The sequence below is a fragment of the Kogia breviceps genome, chromosome 2 (assembly GCF_026419965.1).
Source record: "Kogia breviceps isolate mKogBre1 chromosome 2, mKogBre1 haplotype 1, whole genome shotgun sequence".
Taxonomy (NCBI): Eukaryota; Metazoa; Chordata; class Mammalia; order Artiodactyla; family Physeteridae; genus Kogia; species Kogia breviceps.
The window spans coordinates 63,297,659-63,324,039 of record NC_081311.1 but is presented as its reverse complement, the minus strand read 5'-3'; the positions used below and the strand labels follow the sequence as shown (position 1 = coordinate 63,324,039).

At 43.4% G+C, this 26,381-nt stretch overlaps 1 protein-coding gene across 2 annotated transcripts; it reads left to right on the top strand.

Moving 5' to 3' along the window:
- The first annotated feature begins 1,201 nt into the window (after positions 1-1,201).
- Positions 1,202-25,223, top strand: EIF4EBP2 (eukaryotic translation initiation factor 4E binding protein 2). 2 transcript variants are annotated; one of them, XR_010838945.1, is made up of 4 exons: positions 1,421-1,671; positions 16,753-16,938; positions 18,518-24,388; positions 24,885-25,223. XR_010838945.1 is itself a non-coding variant. In XM_059053283.2 (3 exons), exons 1-3 carry the CDS (start codon positions 1,527-1,529, stop codon positions 18,547-18,549), a joined length of 363 nt encoding a protein of 120 aa, XP_058909266.1. In that variant the 5' UTR covers positions 1,202-1,526; the 3' UTR covers positions 18,550-24,847. The 2 variants fall into 2 exon arrangements, 1 of the variants encoding a protein (XP_058909266.1); XM_059053283.2 differs by lacking the exon at positions 24,885-25,223 and having other exon boundaries at positions 1,202-1,671; positions 18,518-24,847.
- Positions 25,224-26,381: the final 1,158 nt, after the last annotated feature.

Genomic DNA, 26,381 nt, shown 5'->3' with positions numbered 1-26,381 from the left:
CCTCCAGACTGCAGGTTAGGCAGGGGGCTCTTCCTAGATTCCTGGACATTCACCATAAAATCCCTTCCATCTCATGCCCTGGTCCAACCTGACCACCAGCCACAATATTTGCTTTGCTGTATAATTCTTTTGTCTGTATTTTTGTTAAGAAGTAGTAGCTGTTTTACCTAGGCTGAACACTGGGTATTTCTTAGTCTCAATTTCCTCATTTGTCAAATAGGAATGATGATAGCTATGTTTGTGGTACCCATGATTTTCTTTTCAATTCCATTTTGGGAATGTTGTGGACAGAGGCAATGTTGACTAGAGCATCAGTTCTCAAAGCATGGTCTGGAGATCCCTGGGGGTCCCTGAGACCCTTTCCAGGGACCGGTGAGTTTCCCATTTTTTTCAACTACATACCTGTGTGAATCTGAGTTTTCTTCTTATACTTGAATCAACACAACAGATTGAATGCATTAACAGATGTGAGGGTTTCCCTGGTGGCACAGTGGTTAAGAATCCGCCTGCCAATTCAGGGGACACGGGTTCGAGCCCTGAGCCAGGAAGATTCCACATGCCACAGAGCAACTAAGCCCGTGCACCACAAGAATGTAAATTTTAACATCAAAAAATTTGAGAATCCCTAGAGGAAAGAGTTACAGATTTGAATTTTCCAGGTACCTCGTGGTCTTAACCTTCTCCTGTGCTTCAGTTTCTTTTATCTCTAACACAATACTCACTCATGTGACATGGGCAGCTATTAATTTCTTTATTTTCTTAATGTTTATATGTTGCATTATGTCTGTATATAAGAACTGTCTCTGGAAGAATACACAGTAAACTGGTCCCAGTGGTTCACCCTCCAAAGGGGAATTGGGAAACTGGGAGAGGTGGCATCGTAAACCTTTCTGCTGTGTTTTTTAATAAATGCATGCATTGCTTATTTTTAATATTGAGCAATTAAAAGTAAAATAACACTTTTGTTTAGATGGATAGGAAACATAAGTCGGCTCAAGGAAAGTAGTGTTGACAATTTTTTAAAAAACACGCAAATTTTCCGTACCCACCGACGCGCAGCTCACAAACACTTGGCGTAGGTTCTGCCCGACTCGCGTCCAGCCCTCAGGGCTTAAGCCCCGCCCCGTCAGCAGCCCCGCCTCGTCGTACGGTACCCGCCCCTCGTGACGTCACATCCGGCCGACCAGCTGCCCCGAGCTCCCTCTGGCTCCCGCCTTCGCCCGCTTCCGGTCGTCGTCGTCGTCGTCGTCGTCGCCGCTGCTGCTGCTACTGCTGCTGCTGAGGCTGCTGGCGGAGGCCGGAGGAACGGGCGGCGGCGGCGGCGGCGGCTGAGAGGGCGGCGGCGGGAGCGGAGCGGGACTAGGGAGCGAGAGGAAGCGAGCGAGGAGAGAGCGGAGCGCGCCGAGCCCCGCCCGCCCTTCCGCCCGCCGGAGCAGCCGGAGCAGCCCGGGCCCCCAGCCGCCGCCGCCGCCGCCCGCCCGCCTGCCCACCCGCCGGACAAAGCCCGAGAGCCCGCGCCCAGAGCCATGTCCTCGTCCGCCGGCAGCGGCCACCAGCCCAGCCAGAGCCGCGCCATCCCCACCCGCACCGTGCCCATCAGCGACGCCGCGCAGCTACCTCATGACTATTGCACCACGCCCGGGGGAACGCTCTTCTCCACCACGCCGGGAGGTGAGCGCCGGCCGTCCGCGCGGCCCTCACCCGAGCCTGCAGCCGGCTCCCGAGCGCGTCCGCGCCAGCCTCCGCGGTGTCCCCTCAGTTTCCCGCCACGGTCCTTTAACTCAGGGCGTGTCCACGCTGGCCGCTCCGGTCACCCCGGCTCCGCCACATCCCCTCCGCCGCAGCCCCACCAAAGCCCCTGTGAGACAGCTTTTGGGAACCTTAACTTCGCGTTCTCTCTCGCTTGCAGCTCGATTCAGTGCGTGCCCACTCTGGGAAGTGGCTCTCCTGTAGCGAAAAAAAGCCCTTGTTCCCGCCTCGTGGCAGGTTTACGCACTCTACCCAGTTTTCTGCTCCCTCTCCTCCTGCTCCGGGGCAAATTCGTCTACATTTGGCCTTGCACTCACTCCGCATTACCTCTGCCTCTTACATATTGTGTAGTTGTGCACATTGACGCTTGATTTTGGAGCCGTCTCCCGGGCCTTTGTAGAAAGGAAGTTGGGGAGAGTAAGTCGCTCCTGGGACGCTGCGATGACTTGTTTTGCTGCTTTTAGAACACCAGGAGGAGGCTGGAATGCGGAGTTTGGAAGCCTCGCCCAGTGTTATCCTGGTTTGACAGCATTGTTTACTTTGCTGGACCAGACCCCGGCGGGTTGGGGGAGTCCCCAGGCTGGAGGAGGAGTGATAAAATAATGCTCAAGTAATAGCGTAGGGAAAGGAGGGCTGGCAGCCTTGAGGGTACAGTTTTGGCGGCGCCGCCTTTGGAGGTAGATTGAAGAGGGCGTTGTCAAGCAGGGCACCCTTGCTGGGGGGCTTGCTTGATCCTGAGGAAGGGGCAGTGCAGAGCGGGGTTTCTGAGCACTGCTTTTCAAAGTACGACCAGAAACTGTTTACAAGGAAGAACACTGGGGTAGAGGTGAAGAGCGTTGAATTAATTGGTCACGGGAAAAGGGAGCTCAAAGGTTGTCGTTCCCCTCACTGGGCTTTTCTCCAGAGGGAGGAGACTGGACTGCGATTTGAGGGACATTATGAAGGGAATGGTGCTTCATTTTTAACTTCGTAACTTTGCCTTTTCGTAACGGCCTCTGGCTAGAGGATTGGGACTTTGCTGGCAGCCCCTGCAGTCTGCAAGATTGCTAGCTTCGTTCTTGTGGGCTGGGCTCACCAGTTGTACTACAACCAATCCCCTGCAGTTAGGCCTGGGCGATCCTTTAATCGGTTGCACAATAGCAAGGCGGTAGAGTAAGAAGACCTTGCCAACTGGGGATAAAAATCTAGGAGGGAGCTCTACAGAGGAATCCAGCCAGGCCACTCTAGGGGTGGGGAGGCTGCCTTGGAAGACTTTTAAATAACCCAGGCGGGAGAAGTTCATCAATAAGTGTGGAGAACTGGGCTTAAGGAAGTTATAACTTTGCAGAGCAGTGGAGTTACTAGTGAGGTGGCTTACCTCATTGGAGAAACCTCCCTCCTGACCTGATCTGTTCAAGGCCAGACCCTGAGCATGCTGAAATCTTCTTGCCTTTTAATCGTGAAAGATTTTGGCAGATCAGAATCTGCTCCAGATAGGGTTGTCTTGAACTTGAACTGACAGCTTTTAAGAAATGGATACTGTTTTCCAAGGTCATGGAAAGAGATTTATAACTTCTTCCAGAATTCTTTGCGAATTCCGTAATGCCTGTGCTTCCAGCAGTTCAGAACTTAAGTCATAGTAGCAACTGCACTCAGATATTATTTCTTTGAGGAAGGAACTAAACTTTTAGCTGTATATTAATCATTATTGCCCTGAGGGAAGAGCCACAGGGACACCCTTTTTGGCATATTTCAGACAGCCAAGCTACCATGCTTTTAAAGTAAGCGCATAGTCTTTAGGCGTACTTTAAAGATAGAAGCCTGTCTCATAGTCTGGATTAGTTCCTACAGTGCTTGGAAAGATTCTGCCAGAAATACTGATTCATTTATCCTTCCTCCCTGTGTACATGGCCACAACTTCTTTCTCAAATATCACTGACCCTGTCTCCAGATAGTTTCTACACTTTTTAAAATTAATTAATTAATTTATTTATTGGCTGCATTGGGTCTTTGCTGCTGCGGGCAGGCTTTCTCTAGTTGCGGTGAGCGGGGGCTACTCTTCGTTGTGGCGTGCAGGCTCTAGAACACAGACTCAGTATTTGTGGCGCGCGGGCTCAGTTGCTCCTCAGCATGTGGGATCTTCCTAGACCAGGGCTCGAACCCGTGTCCCCTGCATTGGCAGGCGGATTCTTAACCACTGCGCCACCAGGGAAGTCCCAGTTTCTACACTTTTTAATTTCTGATTTAAATACTTGTCATCTTAGCTCATCTATTATATTGAGCCAATATTTATTGGTAGAGCACATTGTCATCTTTAAATTTTTAACACAAAGACTTACATAATGTGTTTATAAGATATAGCACGGTTGTGATTGGATTTAATCACTATTTTATAGCAATTAACTCAGTGCTGCCTAGATGTTCAGTACTTACTGATTTAGTGTCCCCGTGTCGTTCCCCGCCCCCCGCCCCGCTTTGGAAAATTTCCAATTTTATGATGGTTTGTTCATCTCTTTTGTTACATTACCCTCTCTCCTCTCATGTAATTTTCCTTCCCTGAACCAGGGTTGTTATTTGGTCACCTCTAGGCACCTGAATTAATCTGGTTAGGTACCTTAAGTGAGTTTTGTGGGTCTAGCGAAGTGCCTTGCACAAAAGGGGACTACAGGCAAAAGTAAGAAATGTAGTCTTTGCTCTGAATAGTCTAAAAATCTTGGTGGGGGTTAGGGGTGGAAAAGCTTTTTAGTTCTAAAGCAAAAACTTGTAAAGAGTCAAGTGCTAACTTAATATATTTCAGACTTGAAAACATTTAGAAAAGCGATAGAAGGCTTGTGTTGAAAAATCTGTTTAGTAGGAAGGAAGGGGATTAGAGTTTACTGTCTCAAACTTCTGGAAACTTTCTGGAGTGTCATACACATGTCAGAGCATTCCAGGATAACAGTTGATGTGCTGAATGCCCTAAATGATCAGCCTGGGCAAGGACATTCACAACGCAGTGAACTTACCATCTCTCCCCACAGAGGATACAGCTTACCCTTGAAAAGGTTTCTCAAAATTGCCTTCCTGTGGTTTGGAAAATGAGAGTTGGGTGAAAATGTACTTGCTGTATTTCTCATATTTTTAGAAGTGTACATTTTCTCATTATTAAGGAAGAGTAAAATTTTTGAGTAAATTCAAAATGCCCTTGGATTTTATCTTGTTTTGTTTTATCTGCCTGTGGAGGAATGGGGGTGAATGACGTTCGGTTCTAACTTTGAGAAGCTGCTTCTGGCCTCAATGAAAGGTAAAGTTACTGCAGTCTCCTTCACTTTTGTGACATTAGGAAGGAACCTAATGCTTTCATTCTGTAACTGAGAGAAATTAAGTAACTTGTTAGTGTCATACAGCTAATTAATGTCAGTGGGTAGTTGCAAATTTAGTGTCCTGATACCTAGTCCAGTTTTTTCCTCTTGTCTTAAGATGTGTATTTTCCTAGGAAAGGAAGTTTACAAACATTTAAAAAAAAAACTCTTCTACCTCTGGAATGCTAGCTAATGCGATGCTTTTTGTTATCTTATTTTTTTTAAGTTCTGAACTGTCTCCCTGTGGGAGTGTTGTGCTCTGGGGAATAAGCAGAAACATAGAGACCTCTTTGAGCCTTTCTTTTTGCCTTTCTTTTCCTGCATAACATCCTCATCAGCTGTGGAAAAGTATGCTGTTGCCATAACAAGAGCACCAGAGGGGAACTAACTATGATGGTCTGAAATCTTGTTCATACTCTGTGCTTCCTCTCTGCCAGCTGGAGAGTTGCTGTGATTGATTGGCTCACTGAAGGCCATTGGAAGGGTCTGGGGATAAAGGAGAAGACAGGAAGAAGGGAAAAGAATCCACTTGGAGTGAGCCATAATAAAGTAAGAGTATTTGGGGGGACTCCTGAGTGTTAATCTGATTCCTTTCTTGGGAGAAATGAATAGAGCTCTGTGTAGATATGGGGAAGGAAGGCCATTTCTCACTGTTAAATTTCTAATTCAGTGACCTTGGGCTGAGTTTATTCTAGGCCAAAAACTTCTGAACCAGCAAGTGTACTTACTTGGCTCTCTCGTTTCAGTTATTAACCAAAGGACTTCATGATTACTTGTGAGAAGTGTGTGAAAAACATGTTGAAAGTTGTCCAATTACTTTGCCTTGTGTTTGAGGAAGATGGCATTTACTTATCTCAGAGTAACAAAAATTAACATGTGTTGTCATTCCGGAGCAGATTTGGCTGTAATCTCATATTCATCAGCTGCCAAAGCATGTACTAGAAGATGTAGCTCAGTTTTCTGTTGGGTGCATGTTTGCTGATGAGGGACTGAATTCTGAGCCTGGGAAGGCAGCAGCCCTCAGCCACAAGGCATATAGCAGTGCGATGTGTGAAAGGGGGTGTGCCTCTGCCTGCTCCATGTCAGTCACAGCTTGATGAGCGAAGACAGAGCTCATCCAGGCTGATAGTGCACAACTCCCTTCTGCTCTCTGGAGGCCTGTGTGTGAATTGGGAAGGGTGAAACGTGATGAGTCTGTAAATTGGCACTACTAGGGTTGTTCCACGAAGACCTTGTGAGGATTGGAGTCTTAAAGATGATTTTATGGGAGGGATCTTTCATGGTTTGGAGACAGTGTAAAGATTTGCAGATCAGGTCCTTTCAATTTTTCGATATTGTCTTGAATAATATTCAGGCTTCATGGATTTGTATGGACAAAAAATATTTTGGTGTGTGGACATGTCGTAACTAATGACTAAGGAATGTCAAGTTTTTTATTTTTATGTGGAATCAGCCAAAAATAATTTTTGGAACTCAAACAGCTACAGGAGTAAATAATGTTGTAGGAGATGCTTCACTGCCAATCAGCAGTAAAGTAAAGGCTGTGATGAGAAAAAAAAGATTTGCAGATCAGACAAGGTAAAGTTAATGTGGGAAAGCTAGTTCATCTGTTTGGAGAGGAAGAGAGCCTGAGCAGGACAGTAGTTTGTTGGTGAAGGATAGAACTTTTTCTTGGCTCCCAGTGTTTCGATGAACAAATTAATGTTTAAAAGATTTTTGCGGGATTTCCCAGGTGGCACAGTGGTTAAGAATCCGCCTGCCAATGCAGGGGACATGGGTTCGAGCCCTGGTCCAGGAAGATCCCACATGCCGTGGAGCAACTAAGCCTGGGTACCACAACTACTGAACCTGCGCTCTAGAGCCCACAAGCCACAACTACTGAGTCCACATGCCTAGAGACCGTGCTCCGCAACAAGAGAAGCCACCACAATGAGAAGCCTGCACACTGCAACGAAGAGTGGACCCTGCTCGGTGCAACTAGAGAAAGCCCCTGCACAGCAATGAAGACACAATACAGCCAAAAATAAATAAATAAAATTAAAAAAAAAAAAAAAGATTTTTGCTAATCTATTTATAATAGAACAAAAGTCAGTTGAAACTTGCTGTCATTCAACTTATTAAATAGGTAAGGCCTAGGCTACCATTTTCAAATTTGTTCATCACAGAACTTTGTTTTGCAAAGATCCCTTAAAACCTGTGTTATAACACCCAGAAGCTATCTATCTGATGTGTGGCTCATTTTTAAAGGACCTCTTCACCTGATACTCAGGCCACAGTTTGAAGCCGGAAGCTCAGAAATCTATGAGTGTTTATATCTGAATAAATTATCTTTCAGATTCTTAGGACAAATGCCCCGACAAACTGAAGCTGTTCATTTCATTGAGTAGTTTTTAAAAGTAAAAGCCTTAACAAGCAGGGATCAATTACCTGGAAAATACAATTCAATTCTTATAGATTCCTTGGGATTATCTGTATACAAGTTCACAGTCATCTGTGCATAGAGATAGTTTCACTTCTTTCTTTTCAATCTAGGTGTCCCATTTTGTTTTGTTTTGTTTTTCTTGCCCAATTGCCCTGGCTAGAACTGGAACCTTTAGTAAAGTGTTGAACAAAAATGGCAAGAGAGTGACAACAGATTCCCTTGACTTGTTCTCAATATTAGGGGAAAACCTCCACTCTTTCATCGTTAAGTAAGATGGTGGCTGTGGTTTTTCGTAGATGCTCTTTATCAGGTTCAGGAAGTTCCCTTTTATTCCTCGTCTGTTGATTGTTTTTATTATGAAAGGGTGTTGGGTTTTGTCGTGTGTGTGTGTGTGTGTGTGTGTGTGTGTGTGTGTGTGTGTAGCATCTATTGGGATGATCATGTGATTTTTGTTTTTTATTCTATTGTTATGATGTATTATGTTAATTATTTTTAGATGTTGAACCAGCCTTGCATTTATGGGATAAGTGCCATTTGGTCATGGAATATAATCCTTTTTATATATGTTGCTGAATTCAGTTTGCTAATGGTTGAGAATTTTTGCATCTATATTTATAAGGGATATTAGTCTATATTTATCTTGTGGTATCTTTGTCTGGTTTTAGTATCAGTGTAATACCTCATTCGATTTTAATGAGTTTAGAAATGGCCTGCTGTTTATAGCAGAAGTGAGGACTGGTGAAGATAGACCATTGCTCTTAAGGTTCTAAGAGGTACCTATCAGAAAGTTTGAGAGGCTTGTGGTTCATTTTAAGATGTCATAATTAATTCTTTGTGTTTGAGAAAGGTGCTCATCTCATTACCAGAGAATGTTTATGTTAGAGCTGGGCTGCTTTTACATTGAAATGAAACCGCTCTCTGGTCTCATAAGTTCTTAGAACCATTATGAAGAAGCAGCACTGAAAAATAAGTGACCTAGACCAGTGATCTCCAGTAGGCTTCTTTGCCTCTTATGAACTTTATTGATGAGTTCCTCAATATAAGTAAAAGTAGAAAACATTGATATATGTATGCATTGTTTTTATTTTTATTTTTTTAAGTGCTCAAGAGGAGTGAACTTGGGAGGAAAACAAGAAGTGGGAAAGCCAGGCTTGAATCTGAGTGCTTTCCGCATACCAAAGCAGTGAGCGAGCCTTCATTAATTATTAGCATTACAGAGGCTGAACCACAACATCTGTGAAATCTAATCCAAAGAATTGATCCAGGATACAGTCAACAGTCTGGCAGATCCAACCAGCATTTTCCTGGAATCAGAGCCAGGCATTTCTTGAGAAAATTTATTTCAAGATGAATGTTCAAGCCTGAACTGACGTGGACGTATTTGATGTGCTTCATTTTGATAGACTTAAAATCAGTCGGCATTTATTTGAGATTAGTTTGTGGTTTGTATACCACTTTGGATCTGGTACTAACTAAAAAGGTCATTTGTTTCAGATCACTTTGCAACCAAGACTCAAGAGGGCCAGATTTGCTTAGAGTACCTTGCTTATTTGTGTCGGTCTCCTGGCTCCTGTGTCACTGTGTGATCTTTCTTTGGATGCTAGTTTCTCCATCTGTAAAATGACAGGCTTCCGCCAGATGCTGTCTAAAGCCTCTTCTAGCACTGGAACTTCTCCATAGGAAGATAGTCATTATCAACTTCCCTTTCAGCCTAGGTTTGTGTTCTACTGTGGCAGTGTCCTACGTGATTGAGCAGGGAGCCATCCTTTGGCATTAATATCTTGGAAATCTTTATTGGAGTTAGTCAAAGGACCATAAGGATTGGCTTTTCACAAACCTTGGATGTCTTCCATTTGCCATAATTATTTAGCCATACTAAGTTACAATATCCTCCGGCTCCAATTGTGCCTTTTTTGATGTAAAAATTGTCCCTCTCTTGGTTTTTTTGGGGGGTTTTTTTTTTGTTTTTTTTTTTTTTGTTTTTTTGTGGTACGCGGGCCTCTCACTGCTGTGGCCTCTCCCGTTGCGGAGCACAGGCTCTGGACTCGCAGGCCCAGCGGCCATGGCTCATGGGCCCAGCCACTCCGCGGCATGTGGGATCTTCCTGGACCAGGGCACAAACCGCGTCCCCTGCATCGGCAGGCGGACTCTCAACCACTGCGCCACCAGGGAAGCCCCCTCTCTTGGTTTTATTAGCACTTTAGGGATTTGATGGTTGTACACAGTAAATGTGGTTTGGCCACCATCAATTCCCTGGAGGATACTGGGTTAGGCAGCTTTTAGCCTCCTCTGGGTTATCTGGAATAGAGCTTTTAGGAGTCTGTCCTTTCATCCAGAGCCTCCATGAAGAACAGATGTTTAAAACTGTAGTTCATTGAAGAATGTTCTCTAACACAGTCAATCAAACACAGGCCTTGTTAATCACCCTCTTAAGCTGGAATAATAAAGAAGCAAAGAAAACCACTTTTTGTAAGTCCTTTCTGTATTTTCACTTTTCCCTTCTTATTGAGGGAGACAGGGGCTTGGGAGGAAAGAGGGAAAGCGGCAGACTACCTTTCTGAGTGTATTGGAAACACTTGCTGCTTGTTCATCTTGTATCTGTTTCTGATCTCTTGGTGGGCCCTCACATGAGGCATAGATGGAGAATGTTAAGAATTTCTAATGGAATACTGAGGTTACTTGCCAAGTGCTTTGTTGTTGATGTTGTTTTAATTTCTAGATTTGAGGGAGACCTTCTTCCTCATGGCTTGTCGGTCTGTTATGTATGTATTTATATTTGCAAATACTTTTTGAGTCATTTTTTCCCCTGATTCCTTATAATGGGGTTTGCTTTTTTTTTTTAACCCTTTCTCTTGGTCTTTAAAAAAATTTGGTGGTGAGGGGTTCTTTAAACAACAAATTTATTCTGTTACATTTCTGGAGGCTAGAAGTCTGAAATCATATATATTTCTTATTGTAAAATATACATAACATAAAATTGACCATTTTAACCATTTTTGCTGTACCGTTCCATGATTAAGTACATTCACATTGTTGCGTAACCATCACCACCATCCATCTCTAGGACTTTTTTCATCTTCCCAAACTGAAACTTCATACCCATTAAACAATAACTCCCGGGCTTCCCTGGTGGCGCAGTGGTTGGGAGTCCGCCTGCCGATGCAGGGGACGCGGGTTCGTGCCCCGGTCCGGGAAGATCCCACATGCTGCGGAGCGGCTGGGCTTGTGAGCCATGGCCGCTGAGCCTGCGCATCCGGAGCCTGTGCTCCGCAGCAGGAGAGGCCACAACAGTGAGAGGCCCGCGTACAGCAAAAAAAAAAAAAAAAAAAACAATAACTCCCCATTACCTGCCCACCTCCAGCCACTGGCAACCATCGTTCTACGTTCTGTCTCTATGAATTTGACTAGTCCAGGTACCTCGTATTCGTGGGGTCATAAAATATTTGTCTTTTGTGACTGACTTGTTTGACTTAGCAAAATGCCTTCAGTATTCATGCAATCACCCTTTTATTTTTCTTTTACATTTATTTTTTGTAGCTATGAAAATAAAGTTTAAAAGTCATATAGTATTAGGCTAATAACAAAAAGCAACATTCTCATGCCCCATCTCATCTCCAGGTCTACTACCCAGAGAAACCATTTTAAACTCTTTTCAGCCATTTCTTCTAGCATTTACCTCTGGATTTCTGAATAACATGATTTAATGCTATTTCTCAGTTTTAGATATTAACAATTTCCTACTATGGAAGATGAGGATTTAAATTTAGGTAAATATTAAATACAGACGTGATGTGACTGACTATTGTTTTCCAGCCCAACAGCCGTTCACTCTTTTTCCATGCTACCCTAGATTCCCTCATTTTTTTAAAGTGGTAGTGTGCCAAGCCCCAGAAGATGCACCCTGACTACTCTATGGCTTCCCCAGTGTCTGGGCTGGCGGGCATCTGACTCAGTTGTGGCCTAAGGATTGTAAGTGGGAAGTGCACTAATGCTTTTCTGAGAAAGATTTTCCTCTTTGATGGCTAAAGTCCCCTGCGGTAAGCCCTATTTGACCCTACACTCTCCCTTCTTGCCTAGGATGTTAGGAGGGTGTAGGTTCATCTCAGCCTTCTTGGAGGGTTTTGTCACCAGCTATTCAAGCTATTCAATTTGGGCAAGTTACTTACTGTTTCTTTTTCTGAAGTGTCTGTTTGCATGAGCAGATGCTTAATTCTAATTCTGGAAGCATCCTTAGTAATGGTCAGGACCCTGCAGACGTATAGTAACTACTACCCTGTCAGTTAACCATGTTACAGTGGACTTCGTCTAGGTGGTTTTATTTCAGGTTATATAATTTCTTGGGTGTATATAGCTTAATATATGGATTAATTATCATTTAAACTAAGCTACTTGGTCTTTAAAGAGGCCCTTAGGCTTGAATGACCTTGTTTGTATACTAACCATCGTCACAAGCACAATTTTGGGCCTTATTTGTTCACCCTCTGGTTCCCTGCCATTTGAAAATCACTAGTTTTTAGATCAAAAGATAGAGGCTTTTTTTTCCTCCTCTCTGTTCTCCATCAAAGGGACTCAGTTTTACTCTCATGTTTTCCTAGTAATGTCAGCATTTAGAAAGTGCTGGGTCAGGGTATTAGATTTATCCGGAAAAGAGGTCACCAAGGGATGAAGAACGTTTATAGATATTTAATGTTAACCTAGATCTAAAGATTCCTATTTGTTTTGAAATCCAAACATGAAGACTAAAGTAATGTATGCAAGTTTTAAAAAAAAATAGAAAAAGAAAAATTGAACAGAAGTACATAAAATGCAAAAATGCCAAGAGACTGCTGCTTTTAACAGTTTCTGTTTATAGTGATTTTATTGGTTACACCACTGTTACTGTAAATAATATACGTATACCACAATTTCTTGATTTCTTAACATTGAATGATACTGTTGACTCCCTATTATGAAAATGAGGCATATAGGACACTTTCATTACTTTCTATACCTCTCATTTTCCCTCCTCTCTCCATTTACCAATTTTTGTAGATTGTTTTATCGTTTTGGGTTCTTCTGGGTAGTTACCTTTAAAACTCTAAATACTACAGTTAAACCTCTTGTGTTTCAATCTGATAGTTTTAACTCTACACCATATGAGATTATACTATCTACCTGTCCTGCCTCTACTTCCCTGGTAGGTCTGCCTTTCCATTATTTTTTACAATATCAAGATCTATACTCTTCCTTAACTACGATAATTCACTTTTATTATGGTTTGATTGTAAACATTGAAAATCAATAAATAGCATATATGATACTATGAATTTTGTAACTTTTCAATATAAAACCAAGGAGTATGATGATTTTCATAGAAAAGGAAATAGAACATTCACTGGAAAGAAAAAGTCCACTGTCAATGTCAAGTAGATTCTTTTTTTAACACTCCATCAATTTATTAAAATCACGCTCCATTTTAATATTGTGTTATACACAAGCTATGGATTTTTTTAACCTTCTTTAGGAATTTATGGTTAACTCTTCTCTAGTTAGTTGTGGATGCATTGGTTGATGTTGAATTGAGCTGACATAAATGTGGCCGGCAGTTGAAATTTGAATTATTGGAAGTTCTTGCTTCAGAAAATGTGTCTATGCACATGTATAAGAGACCCTGAATATTAGGTTTTTAATTGTCTTGGAATTCATATAATTTCACAGTAAACACAATATCTAAAAAGAAATATAAAGGGTTTTTTCCCCTGGCATTTTATTCACAGTCAGGTCTTAATGTTTTTCTTTTAATAGTTTTGGTTTTTTGAATGTCAAATGCTTTTCAGTTACACCACAGAATCCTTAGTCACATGTTGATTCCCTTTTTTTGCTATGTATCTGCTACAGTTAATTTTTTCAGCTTGCAGTGATCTAAAATTCAAACACTTAAAATACCATGGTTTTGTACCCATATTTTCCCTGGCCATATTTAAGAACATTAACAGCATCAGTTAAGATCCTAGTTGTTCAGGGTGTCTTCTCTTCTGAATTGTTTACTTTGTGTGCATTTGAAACCAAATGTATCTTAAAAATCCACTAAACTATTAAAACTAATAAGTGAGTTTAGTAAGGCTGAAAGAAACAAGATTGGTATACAAAAACCAATTGTGTTTCTATATACTTTCAATAAACAATCCAAAAATGAAATAAAATAATTCCATTTATAATAGCATAAAAATAACAATACATAGGTATAAATTTAACAAAAAACACAAAACATATACTGTGGAAACTAGATAACATTGTTGAAAGAAAGAAGACCTATATAAATAGACAATCCATGTTCATGGATTGGAAGACAATATTAAGATGACACTACTCCCCAAATTTATCTATATATTCAGCACAATCCCCATCAAAATCCCAGCTGGCTTCTTTGTAGAAGTTGACAGGCTGACGCTAAAATTCATATATGGAACTTTAAGAGACCTAAAATAGCCCAGGCAATCTTGATAAAGAAAAAGAAGACTCACAGTTCCTGATTTCAGAAGTTGTTAGAAATCAGGACAGTGTATTACTGCCGTAAGGGTACACATAGATCAGTGGAAGTCCAGAAATAAACCCTCACAATTACGGCCAATTGATTTTTTTTTAATTAATTAATTTTTGGCTGCATTGGGTCTTCATTGCTGCGTACGGGCTTTCTCTAGTTGCGGCGAGTGGGGGCTACTCTTCGTTGCAGTGCACGGGCTTCTCATTGCGGTGGCTTCTCGTTGTGGAGCACGGGCTCTAGGCGCGTGGCTCAGTAGTTGTGGCGCATGGGCTTAATTGCTCCATGGCATGTGGGGTCTTCCCCAACCAGGGCTTGAACCCGTGTCCCCTGCATTGGCAGGCGGATTCTTAACCGCTGCACCACCAGGGAACTCCCTATGTGAATGTTTATAGCAGCATTATTCAAAGTGGAAACAACCCAGATGTCCATCAACTGGTTAATTGATAAAATGTTATTTATACATACAATGGAATATTGTTTGGCAATACAAAGAAATTAAGTACAGTTGATCCTTGAACAATGTGGGGGTTAATCCAAGTGTAACCTGTAGTTGGCCCCCTGCCTCCATGGATTCAACCAACACTGACCGTATAGTACTGCAGTACTTCCTGTTGAAAAACAGTTCAAACTTGCATTGTTCAAGGGTCAACTGTACTGATAAATGCTAAACATGAATGAATCTTAAAAACCTGCAAGTGAAAGAAGCAGTCATAAACGGACATATATTGCATGATTGTATTTTATGAAATGTCTAGAAATAGGCAAATCTATAGGACAGAAAACAGATCAGTGGTTGCCTAGGCTGGAGAGGTTGGCAGAATGTGGGGAGGGACTGCTAAATGTATATGGGTTATCTTGGGGATGATGACAGTGTTCTAAAATAGTTTGTGGTGGGAATTCCCTGGGGGTCCAGTGGTTAGGACCCAGCGCTTTCACTGCTGTGGCCCAGGTTCAGTTCCTGGTCGGGAAACTAAGATCCTGAAAGCCTCATGGCGCAGCCAAAAAAAAAAAAAAAGATTGTGGTGATGATTGCACAATTCTATGAATATACTAAAAACTATTGAATTACACACTTTGAGTGAATTGTACATGAATTATATCCCAAAGAAGTAAAAAATGTATTTTATTGCCTCTGCAAAGTCATAGGAATTCTTCAAAGTTTCTCTTATATCTGAGACATTTAGGTAGACTTTCTACTACTTATTTTCCTACTTGGTTCAATTATAATTCTTTAATGTTTATGTTGTTGCTAATATATAATTTAGAAATAGAAAGCTTGCTTTTACCCTGTGCTTTTTTTTCACCACCTCATCTCAGTTTCCAAGCTTAGTGTACTACAGAAGTGAGAATAATCTTGTTCCGACTTGCAACGTGAATATTAGTAAGAACATCTCACAGTGAAATCTCACCCTTCTGAAACCTAGCCATGGACAAAAGTGGGGGTGACACAACAAAATCCATCCACTAAAGCTGCTTCCCTTTGTTCATTGGAAAACCATCAGGCTCCTTTCCAGCCTACTTGCTCTTATTTTACATAGTGTTAAAATAAGCAGATCACCAATTTCCAAACCCAACAGATTAGATGTATCAAGTTAGAATGGGTGTAAAGGGTGTACTGTAGACTGAATTGTGCTCCCCCCATTCATATATTGAAGCACTGACCCCCACAATGTGATGATATTTAGAGATAGGGCCTTGGGGGTAATTAGATTTAGATGAAGTCCTGAGGGTGGGGCTCTCACAATAAGATTAGTGTCCCAAAAGAGACACCAGAGAGCTTGCTTCCCTCTCCCCCTTGGGAGGACACAATGAGAAAGAACTGTAAGGAAATACATTTCTGTGTAAGACACCCAAAATGTGGTATTTGTTAGGGCAACCAAACTAAGACATGGAAAATAGATAGTTCATAGCCAAACAGTGAGGCAGGAGACAAGGAAACCATGGTGGGGAGGGCCATAAGCACAACCTGGCTATCTGAATCCTATTCAGTGTAAGGAAAATACAGAGCACCAACTGAATAGGCCCTAAGACTTCCTAGGTCACAACATAGTATAATAAATGAGTTTCATAATAATCAACTGGATTCATCAAGAAAGGGTTGGTTTTCTGTTTAAGGTGGTAAAAAGTTTAAAAATCTGTATTAGAAAAATTTCTATCCAGAATAGTTCAAATTATTCATTTTTCAAAAATTGAACTAAGTTTGCTCTCCAGAATGATTCATTCCTCATAATTTCAGCTACCTTTTTGTTTGTTTTCTTTGGCTGCATTGGGTCTTCTTTGCTGCATGCGGGCTTTTCTCTAGTTGTGGCGAGCAGGGGCTACTCTTCGTTGTGGTGCGTGCACTTCTCATTTTGGTGGCTTCTCTTGTTGCAGAGCACGGGCTCTAGGTGTGCAGGCTTCAGTAGTGGCACGTGGGCTCAGTGGTTGTGGCACACAAGTCCTAGAGTAAGCAGGCTTCAGTAGTTGCAGCGTGTAGGCTCAGTAGTTGTGGCGCACGGGCTTAGTTGCTCCATGGCATGTGGGATCTTCCTGGACCTGGGATCGAACCTGTGTCCCCTGCATTGGCAGGCAGATTCTTAACCAGTGCGCCACCAGGGAAGTCCTGCCTTTTTGAATTATTACTAAGTTCTTATTTTTCAAAGCGAGGAAAGTGAAGGTAAATTTCTACTTTCCTTGTCCTAAAATTATATTTGAAACAGGATACAAAACTTCTGTCTTCTTTAAACCCTGTTTTCCAGGAACTCGAATCATTTATGATCGAAAATTTCTGTTGGATCGTCGCAACTCTCCCATGGCTCAGACCCCGCCCTGCCATCTGCCCAATATCCCAGGAGTCACCAGCCCCGGCACCTTAATTGAAGACTCCAAAATAGAAGTAAACAATTTGAACAACTTGAACAATCATGACAGGAAGCATGCAGTTGGTAAGAGAATTCTGGTATTAGGGACCAAGAGGGTAGCCCTGGGATTCGAATGTCAGTCTGCTCTGGGTTGAAAAAACGTTGATGCTTCACTTATAACTAATATTCAGTCATATGTCTCTAAGGTTCCCACCACTCCCCTCACCAAGGCTTATTGAATTATTGAATTGTTCTGAAAACCCTGAGTTCTAAACCAAAACCAAATCTAATCTAGGTGGGGGTTGGGGGGTGAGGAAGAATCCAAAATCAGGGAATGGTAAATCCCAAAGAGGACTCCTTGAACCTGGGCTTTGTTGGACTAGGGATAACACACACAGAGAGAAACAAAACAATTTAATAGCTCCCATTTCCATCACCCTCAAGAAACAGACATGCTTCTTACAAGAAGAACGTCATTTTTGTGGTGTAGGGCAGCAGTCCCCAACCTTTTTGGCACCAGGGACCAATTTTGTGGGAGACTGGTTTTCCATGCACTGGGGGGATGGGGGATGGTTTGGGGATGATTCAAGTGCATTACATTTATTGTGCACTTTATTTCTATTATTATTACACTGTAATATGTAATGAAATAATTATACAACTCAGTCATAATGCAGAATCAGTGGGAGCCCTGAGCTTGTTTTCATTTGCTACTCACCGATAGGGTTTTGATATGCGTCTGCAAGCAGTTGATTTATTATGGTCTCTGTGCAGTCAGACCTCTCTCCTGATGATAATCTGTATTTGCAGCCGCTCTCCAGTGCTAGCATCACTGCCTCAGCTCTACCTCAGATCATCAGGCATTAGATTCTCATAGGGAGCTCGCAACCTAGATCCCTCATGTGCACAGTTCACAGTAGGTTTCACACTCCTGTGAGAATCTAATGCTGCAGCTGATCTGACAGGAGGTGGAGCTCAGGCGGTAATGCGAGTGATGGGGAGCGGCTGTAAATAGAGATGAAGCTTCTCTCACTCGCCCACAGTACCAGTCCGTGGCCTGGGGGTTGGGGACCCCTGGTGTAGGGAAAAGCAGTATGGTTTTCCACCCCGTTTTCCAGGACTGCCTATAATATTTCAGTAAATATTCCCCCATACTCACACACACACGTTTATTAATGAGTCCTCTCTGTGTCTGTGGAACTGGCCAGCTCCTGAAGTACACCTTGGATTGCACTCCATGACCCTTTTACACGAGCCAGCATTCTGCCTCCTCAAATTCCAAATGAGTTTTTAATGGACAAAGTGTCGATTCAGAGCAGGGCCAAAGTTCAGAGCCTCCAGAAGAATGTGCTGACTTGATAGATGGCCAGGTGCTCCCCAGGAGCTCCCGTTTGGTCAACCTCTGGACAAAGGAACACTCAGAAAGTTTTCACTTGTATCCTTTCCCCCAGTTGCTCCTCCCTGTGGGTGATTTGACTGCCATTCTTGTTTTTCCCCCAGATTAAAAAGACTAGCCAAAGCAAAGCAGAATAGTTGTTTCAAGGCTGCAGAGAATGAGGCAGTTTGAATTCCTTTTTGACGTTTGTGCAAAGGGAATGATAGTTAAAAACTGTTTTGCTTTACCTCTTCATGCTCAACTTTTCCTGTTCTTCATTCTAACCAGGAGATGATGCTCAGTTTGAGATGGACATCTGACTGTCCTGCGAGGATCAGAAGAAAAGCAGCAACACTGATACATGTGTGTACCTGATTTGGCCAATAGGATCAACAATGCAAAGACGGAAGAGGCAGTACCATCGATCCCTGTTGCAGTCTCCTATTCCTGCTCCCCTGCTCCTTCTCCGGGTGCCAAAGGATGCAAAGATGAGCTGCATCTGACCATTTCTTCTCCCTATTTCCTGTTCCCCTTCCCAGTTAGACAGCTAGATTGAAGGCCCTTGACATATTTCTGTAGAACTAAGCAGCCCACAGAGGAAAACAGTTAACCTCTGGTTCCCCCTTCCCCCCATATTTTTTAAAATCCCAAATCAAATATCAACCTACCAATAATTGGCTAGCTGGAAAATCTGGGGAAGTGATATGGAGGTTTGATAGGTTCAGCATCATTCCTGTTCTTACCCTCTGTCTCTCCTCCCTGTCTTGCTCATGTTTCAGTGCTTCAAAAGTCTGGGTTTGGGGTCTTGAAAACCATTGGAGGGAAATGGTATACAGGAGGAGAGCTGCTTTCTCTTTTACCTTGAGGTGTTTGTCCTTGGGGACAGAACGCTGTTTGTACATCTCTGGTAGCATTACCCTGGGGCACTGTTTTGAGGTCCACTTCCCCTCCTTCCTCTGGGAGGAATATCTTTAGTGATATAGTTCATCTTCCCAGTCGTTTTCTTATCACAATTGTGCAAACATTTCTTAACTCTACATCAGAAGGGGGTCTTCGGTCACCAGTTGTTTTTTTTCCTCCCCTTCTCCCATCCCTCCCTGCTTGCATCTTGTTGCTTGCAGTCCTTTTGTACTCTGAGCTATCCACGTGATTTCTCCTGCTCTCGGAGCAGGTCCCTACGACAGGACAGAGGCTCTTTGGATAAGGCCCAATGTATTGGGTTGACCAAAAAGTTCATTCTGGTTTTTCCGTAAGATGTTACAGAAAAACCAGAATGAACTTTTTGGCCAACCCAATAGTCCTCTGCAGGATGATACCCAGGAATGACCTCGGAAGACATTGAACTGTTTGAGTACCCAGGCTCAGTAGTCATTGTTTTTCAGTCCAGTGAGCATTGTGATATTTGTTGTCTGTGATTTTTGAGTTTGAAGTTGACTTTCAGAATGCTCTTAGAAAAGAACTAAACTTTTTTCCTTTGTGGACCTGCTTTGTTTGGCTGCTGAGATAGATAAGCATGGGCTTAAAAATGTGTTCCTTCCACTTTACCTTTCCCATGGTACTCTGAATTTCCCTATCTTTCCCTCCCTCCCTCCCTCCCTCCCTCCTTCCTTCCTTCCCTCCCTTATCTCTGCCAGGCCATTTTTCAAATGTACATCCAGGATACCTCAAATGTCGGTATCTGATAATATCTGTCACTCCTCTTAACTGAGGAGTGACCTTTTATTTTTAAGATGAGTACAGACCTATTTTTAGATATGTTTTCAGTACAATTTTGAACAGCAACTTTTTAATTACACATCTTCCGGTGTTAGGAAGGTGAGAATTGTCCGTAGGCGAGTCTGCTGTTCCATGTCACCATCCCTTGTCTTCCCTAGTCCCTTACAAGCTCTTTCCTTCTCGCTCTAGTTTGGGGTGTGCATGTTTGGAGTTTGTAGTGGGTGGATTGTGAAACTGGACCATTCTGCCTTTCCTGGGTTGTTCATGGAAACCTCATTCTTTTCCCTTACCCTTTGCTGCTTCATTCCGCATCCCGTGGTCCTGACTGTTGACTGGCACAGTAATCCTGGGAGAGTGACTCCCCTCATAGAAAGACAAGTAAAATAGCCACTGGTGTCCTGGGAATTTCTGGTTGGATTTGGTGCCCTGAACCCTCTTATTAAGAGATCAGATCCCAGGGTGAGAGTAACAGGCCAGTTGGCTAAGGTAGAAAGCTGTTTTTCTTTTGAACTATGAAGAGACCTTGTTTGTGGATACATTTTAGACAGAAAGAAGGAAGGATGTCTGAGGAACTTTGTTCTGTTTTCTGCTACAAAATGTGAAGAGTTCAAAAAGTGAAACCTTTTGTGATGGTTGATGTCTCTCAGGAATAAGCTGGATCTCCAAATTTTGGAGATGCTTTCGGTCTCAAAAATTGATGAATGGAAAAGTATTTTTTGTTTGCTTTTTAATGTATCTCTGTTCTGATTTTAATTAAACTCCAGATTTCACTTTACATACTCTTGGAACAACTTAAGATGCATTGGTAATTTGCATGAGAAGCTTGCTCAGGACCTCATTGTCCCTTGGGAGCTTGATTCTTTGAGAGTGACACTTTCACCCTCCTCAGGGCCCAGCCTGGGCATCCTCTGGAATCTGACTCCACTATAGCGAGTAGTTGAGTAGTCGGGCTGTCAGCAGAAGCACGTGCCCTCGTTTGCTCTTTACTGCTGCACGTGAAAACTCGGCTTCCTCACTGAGAGACGGGGAATGAATTTAAAACATGCCAGCTTGAGTAGTCTTAAGATGCCATGTTCCCCTTTTTTGCTATCTTGAGGAATTGCTGCATGTGGCCCCCTAATCAGAGGCCATATTTCTAGTATTTCTTGGGGGTGTCAGTTGTATATATAGCAGCTGCCCAATCCTTTAGCCATCTCTATAACAACCTCCATACTGCTTGGTGCAATTCCTTCCTGGAGGCCACTGCTACTAGAGATACTTTGGCCTCCATAAATCGGCATTTCAAAGATAATTTCACAAGGCAATAGATGAACTTCCAACAGATGACACCTTTGTGCCATGCCTCATAGAATCATTTTCAGGGCAAGCCAGAATCCAGTAGGTGGTGTACTCCTGTATGTTTGGAAGGAATCTCACAGTTGAAGCCCTAAATGAATAATCTCTCTGGGCTTTTTCCTGGAAAGGGAACCCCCTTAGGGTAGCATTTGAGTTAGGCAGTTCTTAAAATCTTATTGATTATTTGTACTTTTCTTCTTAGGAGAAAACCATGTTTCTGTACTTCTGGGGACAATCCATGTCGGTGAGAAATGACCTTGTCCAAATTCCAGCAGGAGATATGCATTGTCATGATTCTACCTCCTTTGTAGTGTGGTGCATTGAGTTCACCACTTCCTCATGTTCTATTGAAATAGCTATTGTGTTCTCAAGACCACAGTGTAGAGAAGCTGGCTTCTAGCTATTAGGCTTCCAAGCCAAGAGCTTTGTCCCTCCATCTGTGTTAGTTATCTATTGCTGTTTAATACATTACCCCCAAACTTAACACCTTAAAAGAGCAAACATTATCTGTCAGTTTCTGTAGTTAGGACCTGGGAAGCAGCTTCACTTGATGGGTCTGGCACAGGGTCATAGGAAGTTGCAGTCAAGATGTCAGCGGGGTCTGCAGTCACCTGGGGCTTGAGAATCCACTTCTGAGCTTTCTTTGTGGCTGTCGGCAAAATGCCTCAGTGTCTTCCTGTGTGGATCTCTTTTTAGGGCAGCATGAGTGTCCTCACAGCATGGCAGCTGGCTCTCCCTGAGCAAGTGATCCCAGAGAAAGAGGGCAAGGAGGAATCTGCAGTGCCTTTTATGACAGTCTCCGAAAGCACACGTCATCACGCCTTCCTATTGCGTTCCTTAGAAGCAAGCCACTAAGCCAGCCTACACTCAAGGGGAGGGGAGGTACACCCCACCTACTGCATGGAGCGGTATCAAAGAATTTTGGGTATACTTTAAAACCACCTCACCCCCAATAGAGGATGAAACCAGGTCACCAAGAGGGGGTAGGTTTAAAGTAGATGATATACTGAGAGAGGTGTTGTTACTGAAAACAGTTCTCTTAAGATGTGCATCGACAAACAGATGAAAAACGGGTTCTCTCCCCATGGCTAGTGCCAGTTTTAAGAGGGGAGGCAAGAAATGGCAATTCCCAGGAGAATGTATCTGTACATTTGCCTGGTGTATACTACCAGCAGCCCAAGGTTGCTTCTTTGTAAGTCCTTGGCTTGGTATCTAAGACTCAATACTGCTTGCTCGCTATCTCCTTTAGCCAGGAATTGACAAAGGGAATTGGATTCTCCTAGTTGAGCCACTGAGACGGACTTAATTGGGTTCAGGGTTGTTAAGCAAAGGGAGCAAACTTGAATTACATTTTGGGTTACTGGGCTGAGGAAAGCTAACCGTTCCGATTCAGGGTGACATAGCTGAGAGCGTCCAGAAGCCAGGTCCCCACCAGAGTCGATGCTTGGCACCTGCTCTCACAAACTACACCAGCTGAAGCAGGCTTGGGCCAGGTCTCTCACTCAAGAAGCCACTTCTCAATAAGTAGGGAACATCTGGGAATTAGAAATGTCTGTGCTTTATTCTTTAAATCCACTGCAGGTTAACTGCATGCCCACCTCATCCTGGGCTTCCTGGTGGAAACGGGTTCTCAAAGAGAACCAATGCTGTCTTCACCCTGAAGAAAAACTTAGATGAAGCTTGTCAGTTCAACATGTGTTTAGTGAATGTGTTTCAGACATCTTAAGGATGCAAATTCTTGTTTGGATTTATGCTCCAGCTCTTCCCAGCATTTTCTTATAGCCCTGCTTGCTTTAGAGTATGCTTGAATAAAAAAGCATTGCTGCTGAGGCAGCTATTAAAAAAAAAAAAAAGGTACTTCTTCCAGAATTAAGGAACTCATCTTTAAAGTACCTTCAAATGAATTTTTTTCTGTCTGATTTTGAGGTGGAGTCAAAATAGGTGGTCTTTTATTTTTGCTATTTGGGTTACCAGCTCTTTGGGTCTGTCAGACCTTAGGGGTATCACATATCTTGGCTGTTTGAAGCCTGAGCCCTCAGCCCTTTACATTCCCCTCCAGACGCAAGGCCCGGTACTTTTCTCTCTGGGTCAAAACTTCCCTTTATGTTTCTGGACTACATGATAAGGGGAGCTATTTATTAATCTGCGAAACCCAATCTCTTACCTGCCCATGACATCTAGGAGGGGGTAATAAGTGTTGTTTCCTTGGGAGGGCAATTTCTGTCTGTACTTTGAAGGAGGCATAGTTATCACACATTACTATCCCCCCCACCACCACATTCTTTACCTCTCTCCCAGCTTTTAATAAAAGATGACATCAGATCTTGAGGCAGTTGGGCCACAATTCTTTAGAATGCTTATACCCCAGGGGCATTTCCTGTTCTAGTCATGTTTTTCCAGTTGAGTATTGGCGTTTCCCTGAGGCTTGCTCACAGACATTTCTGATTGAAGACTAAGGATGGTTGATACAATCATTCATGTCACCTTTCCCATCCTCTGGAATTTACATTTCTTTCTCTGGGCTGGTCCTGGAAGTTGACACTTTTTGGCAAAGCTTAGATTTAGGAGAAGTCTTTCAAGTCCCTGTTCAGATGATCTGTGGTTTCTCTGCTTCCTCTCCCTCTGCAGCCCTGGCAGATCCTACCGTCTGGATCCCGAATGGAAAATAGTACTGAGATGAAACACATTCCTGGGGTATTTAAACTCTCACTCTGCCACCTTTCTAAGAGTGGGAGGCTGGCAGAGAGATGCTGCAGTGCTTGATAATCATTTGGCCACATTGAAATTTCCAAAGGGAACTCTTGCTGGTGCTTAAACCCAAAATTCCTGAACACCTGAGAATGCACGAATATAGCACAGAATATCCATTCTTGCCCCAGTGTACCCCCTTCCCCTCCATCTTAATCTTTAAAACAAAACAAAACAAAAAACCCAAGCCCAGGCCCAGGGTCATTTTTACTTGAAACCAGGAGAGTGGGGGAGTAACACGAGAGACGAGGGGCAAGCTGTGTGGTGAGGCATCCTGCTCCTGGTGTCTGTTCCAATCACTGAGGACTGTGAGCCAGTGCCTTTCCTTCGCCTGGAGATGGAGCACATCTCTCCACCTGGGTGAGGAGACCCTCTGCTACCCAGGGGTGAACCTTAAAGAGGGTGTCTTGGAGAGCCCAGAAGACACATTTTTCGGGTGTCCATTTTAAGCATCTTTAAAATGTTTTATATATTAAAAAAAAATAATGTTCTTCCCTGTCTTTGTGCCACCAGTGGCCCAGTTCCATCCATTCTGAATGGAAAAACAGAGACTGCCAGTACTTTCCTTGGTCTTCCCTTCGTTTCCCTTAATGTGGGTATCCCCTTACCCGGCCTGTCCATTTCACTGTCGTGGATGGAGAACAGAGAGGGCACCACGCAGTCCTGAGGCAGTCCTGTGTGACTCCGTGATCAGGTTTTTGTTTCTTGTTTTTCTAACTGTCCTTCCAAACCAGCAAGTGTTTGGAAGTTAGGGGAAAAGTTAAATTCTCACCAACGGTTGCTGTTAACACTTGAATCAATAAAGATCTTGAGTATCAACTTGGTGCTTTAATTTTTTTTTTTTTTTAAATTTCAGGTGAAATCCTGTTGACATTTTGGGCATCTTGCCTGGTGAGGAAGATGGGCAGAGGCAGTTGGCCACTTCATGTGTCAGTTCCTCTCAACATTTACGGAGCACTTTGTCCATCTGGCCCTGTATGTGCCAGGAGGTAATGTGTCCCTTCCCAAAGGAGCTTGGAGGTGAACACATACATGCTGGGGCTGGATGCACCCAGGAAGGCCCTTCTTTAGGTACCAGCCTGGAGGAAGCCCAGATAACAGCTTTCCTGACAAGGGCTGCCTCTGCCCCTCAGGAGCACTTGTTAGAAATCCATCATATCTGATGTCTGAAAATAAACTAGACTCTGCTGCGTGAGCATCACATTCCTTGCTATTATTAATCCAGTGACGCTCACATATTAGTATTGAGAGCAAAAATCCTGTCCTTTCAAGAATCCTGTGGACCATGTAAACAGGTCCACAGAACAAAACAGCGTAGAGGTTTAGAGCACAGGCTTTGGAGTAAGACAGGCTTGAATTCCTGCTGTACCACTTAGTAGCAGCCACATTCTCTCAACAGGATTCCCAGTCTCTAAGCTTTGGTGTCCTTCTCTAAAATAGGGTTAAGTTAAGAAGTAGGTCTTAACCTGGGTGGCTGTGGGCTCAGGTGGGATCATGGAAAGCACTTAGCCCAGTGGCTGGTATGTCAAGAGCTCAGTTACAGCTCAGTTGGTGTGACATGTAGAGGTGGGTCAGCTGGGTCTGCTTTTCCCCAGAATGTGCAAGTTTGGGAGTGGAGCAGGCTTGTGTGACCCATAGAAGGACAAAATAATCTCTTCAAGGGAAGATAATCTTGAAAGCCATTTCATATATCCTTTACTTTGCCCCAAAGGCAAATAGGGTATCAACTTCAAAGGCAATTTAGGATAGAGGGATAAGGCTTTTACTGCTGGTAAAAGGGGAGACTACATGATGGAGATTAACCCGACTGTTGCTGTGTGAGAGTCACAGCCACCGCTTCCCGGTTTCTGCTTTTTATCTTTTCTCCACTCCTCCCTGTACCAGGCCCGCCCACTTCCCCAGCCAAGGGAGTAATGCATCTGGTTTCCCCCAATCAGCTTGGCACTGCTACAGGAACAGCGGAAGGAGACCTTTGCCTTGAGAGCAAGTTAAAATACCTCTGACTTCTCTGAAAGCCCCTTCCTGGCCCTCAGGGTACAGCAGGACTCAGTTCCCATAGGCAGCATTTCCTCAGACTTAACAAAGCCTGCACTAGCAGGTAGGGTCCAGAGCACGGAGCTGTGTTGTATGCTTAGCCCCAAATACCTCTGGCCTGGCAGCAGAAGGCCCCTGCCACTGACACACTGCACAGTGAGCTTTTAGCAGGGGTCAGCAAAACGTCCTTTCACTCCTTTGTGCCTGCGTCTTCTGCTTGATATGAGGCAGTGTCCTGTGGTCAGTGGGGTTTGTTCTGTGAGTTGGTAGAGCTGCTAACTTTAAACACTCCCACAAGCTATAGCCACAAATAGCTTGA

Excerpts from the sequence above, each read along its gene's own strand:
- EIF4EBP2 (XM_059053283.2), top strand. The coding sequence starts at position 1,527 with ATGTCCTCGTCCGCCGGCAGCGGCCACCAGCCCAGCCAGAGCCGCGCC. Across the intron at positions 1,672-16,752 it reads CTTCTCCACCACGCCGGGAG|GAACTCGAATCATTTATGAT; the intron begins GTGAGCGCCGGC and ends CCTGTTTTCCAG. Across the intron at positions 16,939-18,517 it reads TGACAGGAAGCATGCAGTTG|GAGATGATGCTCAGTTTGAG; the intron begins GTAAGAGAATTC and ends CATTCTAACCAG.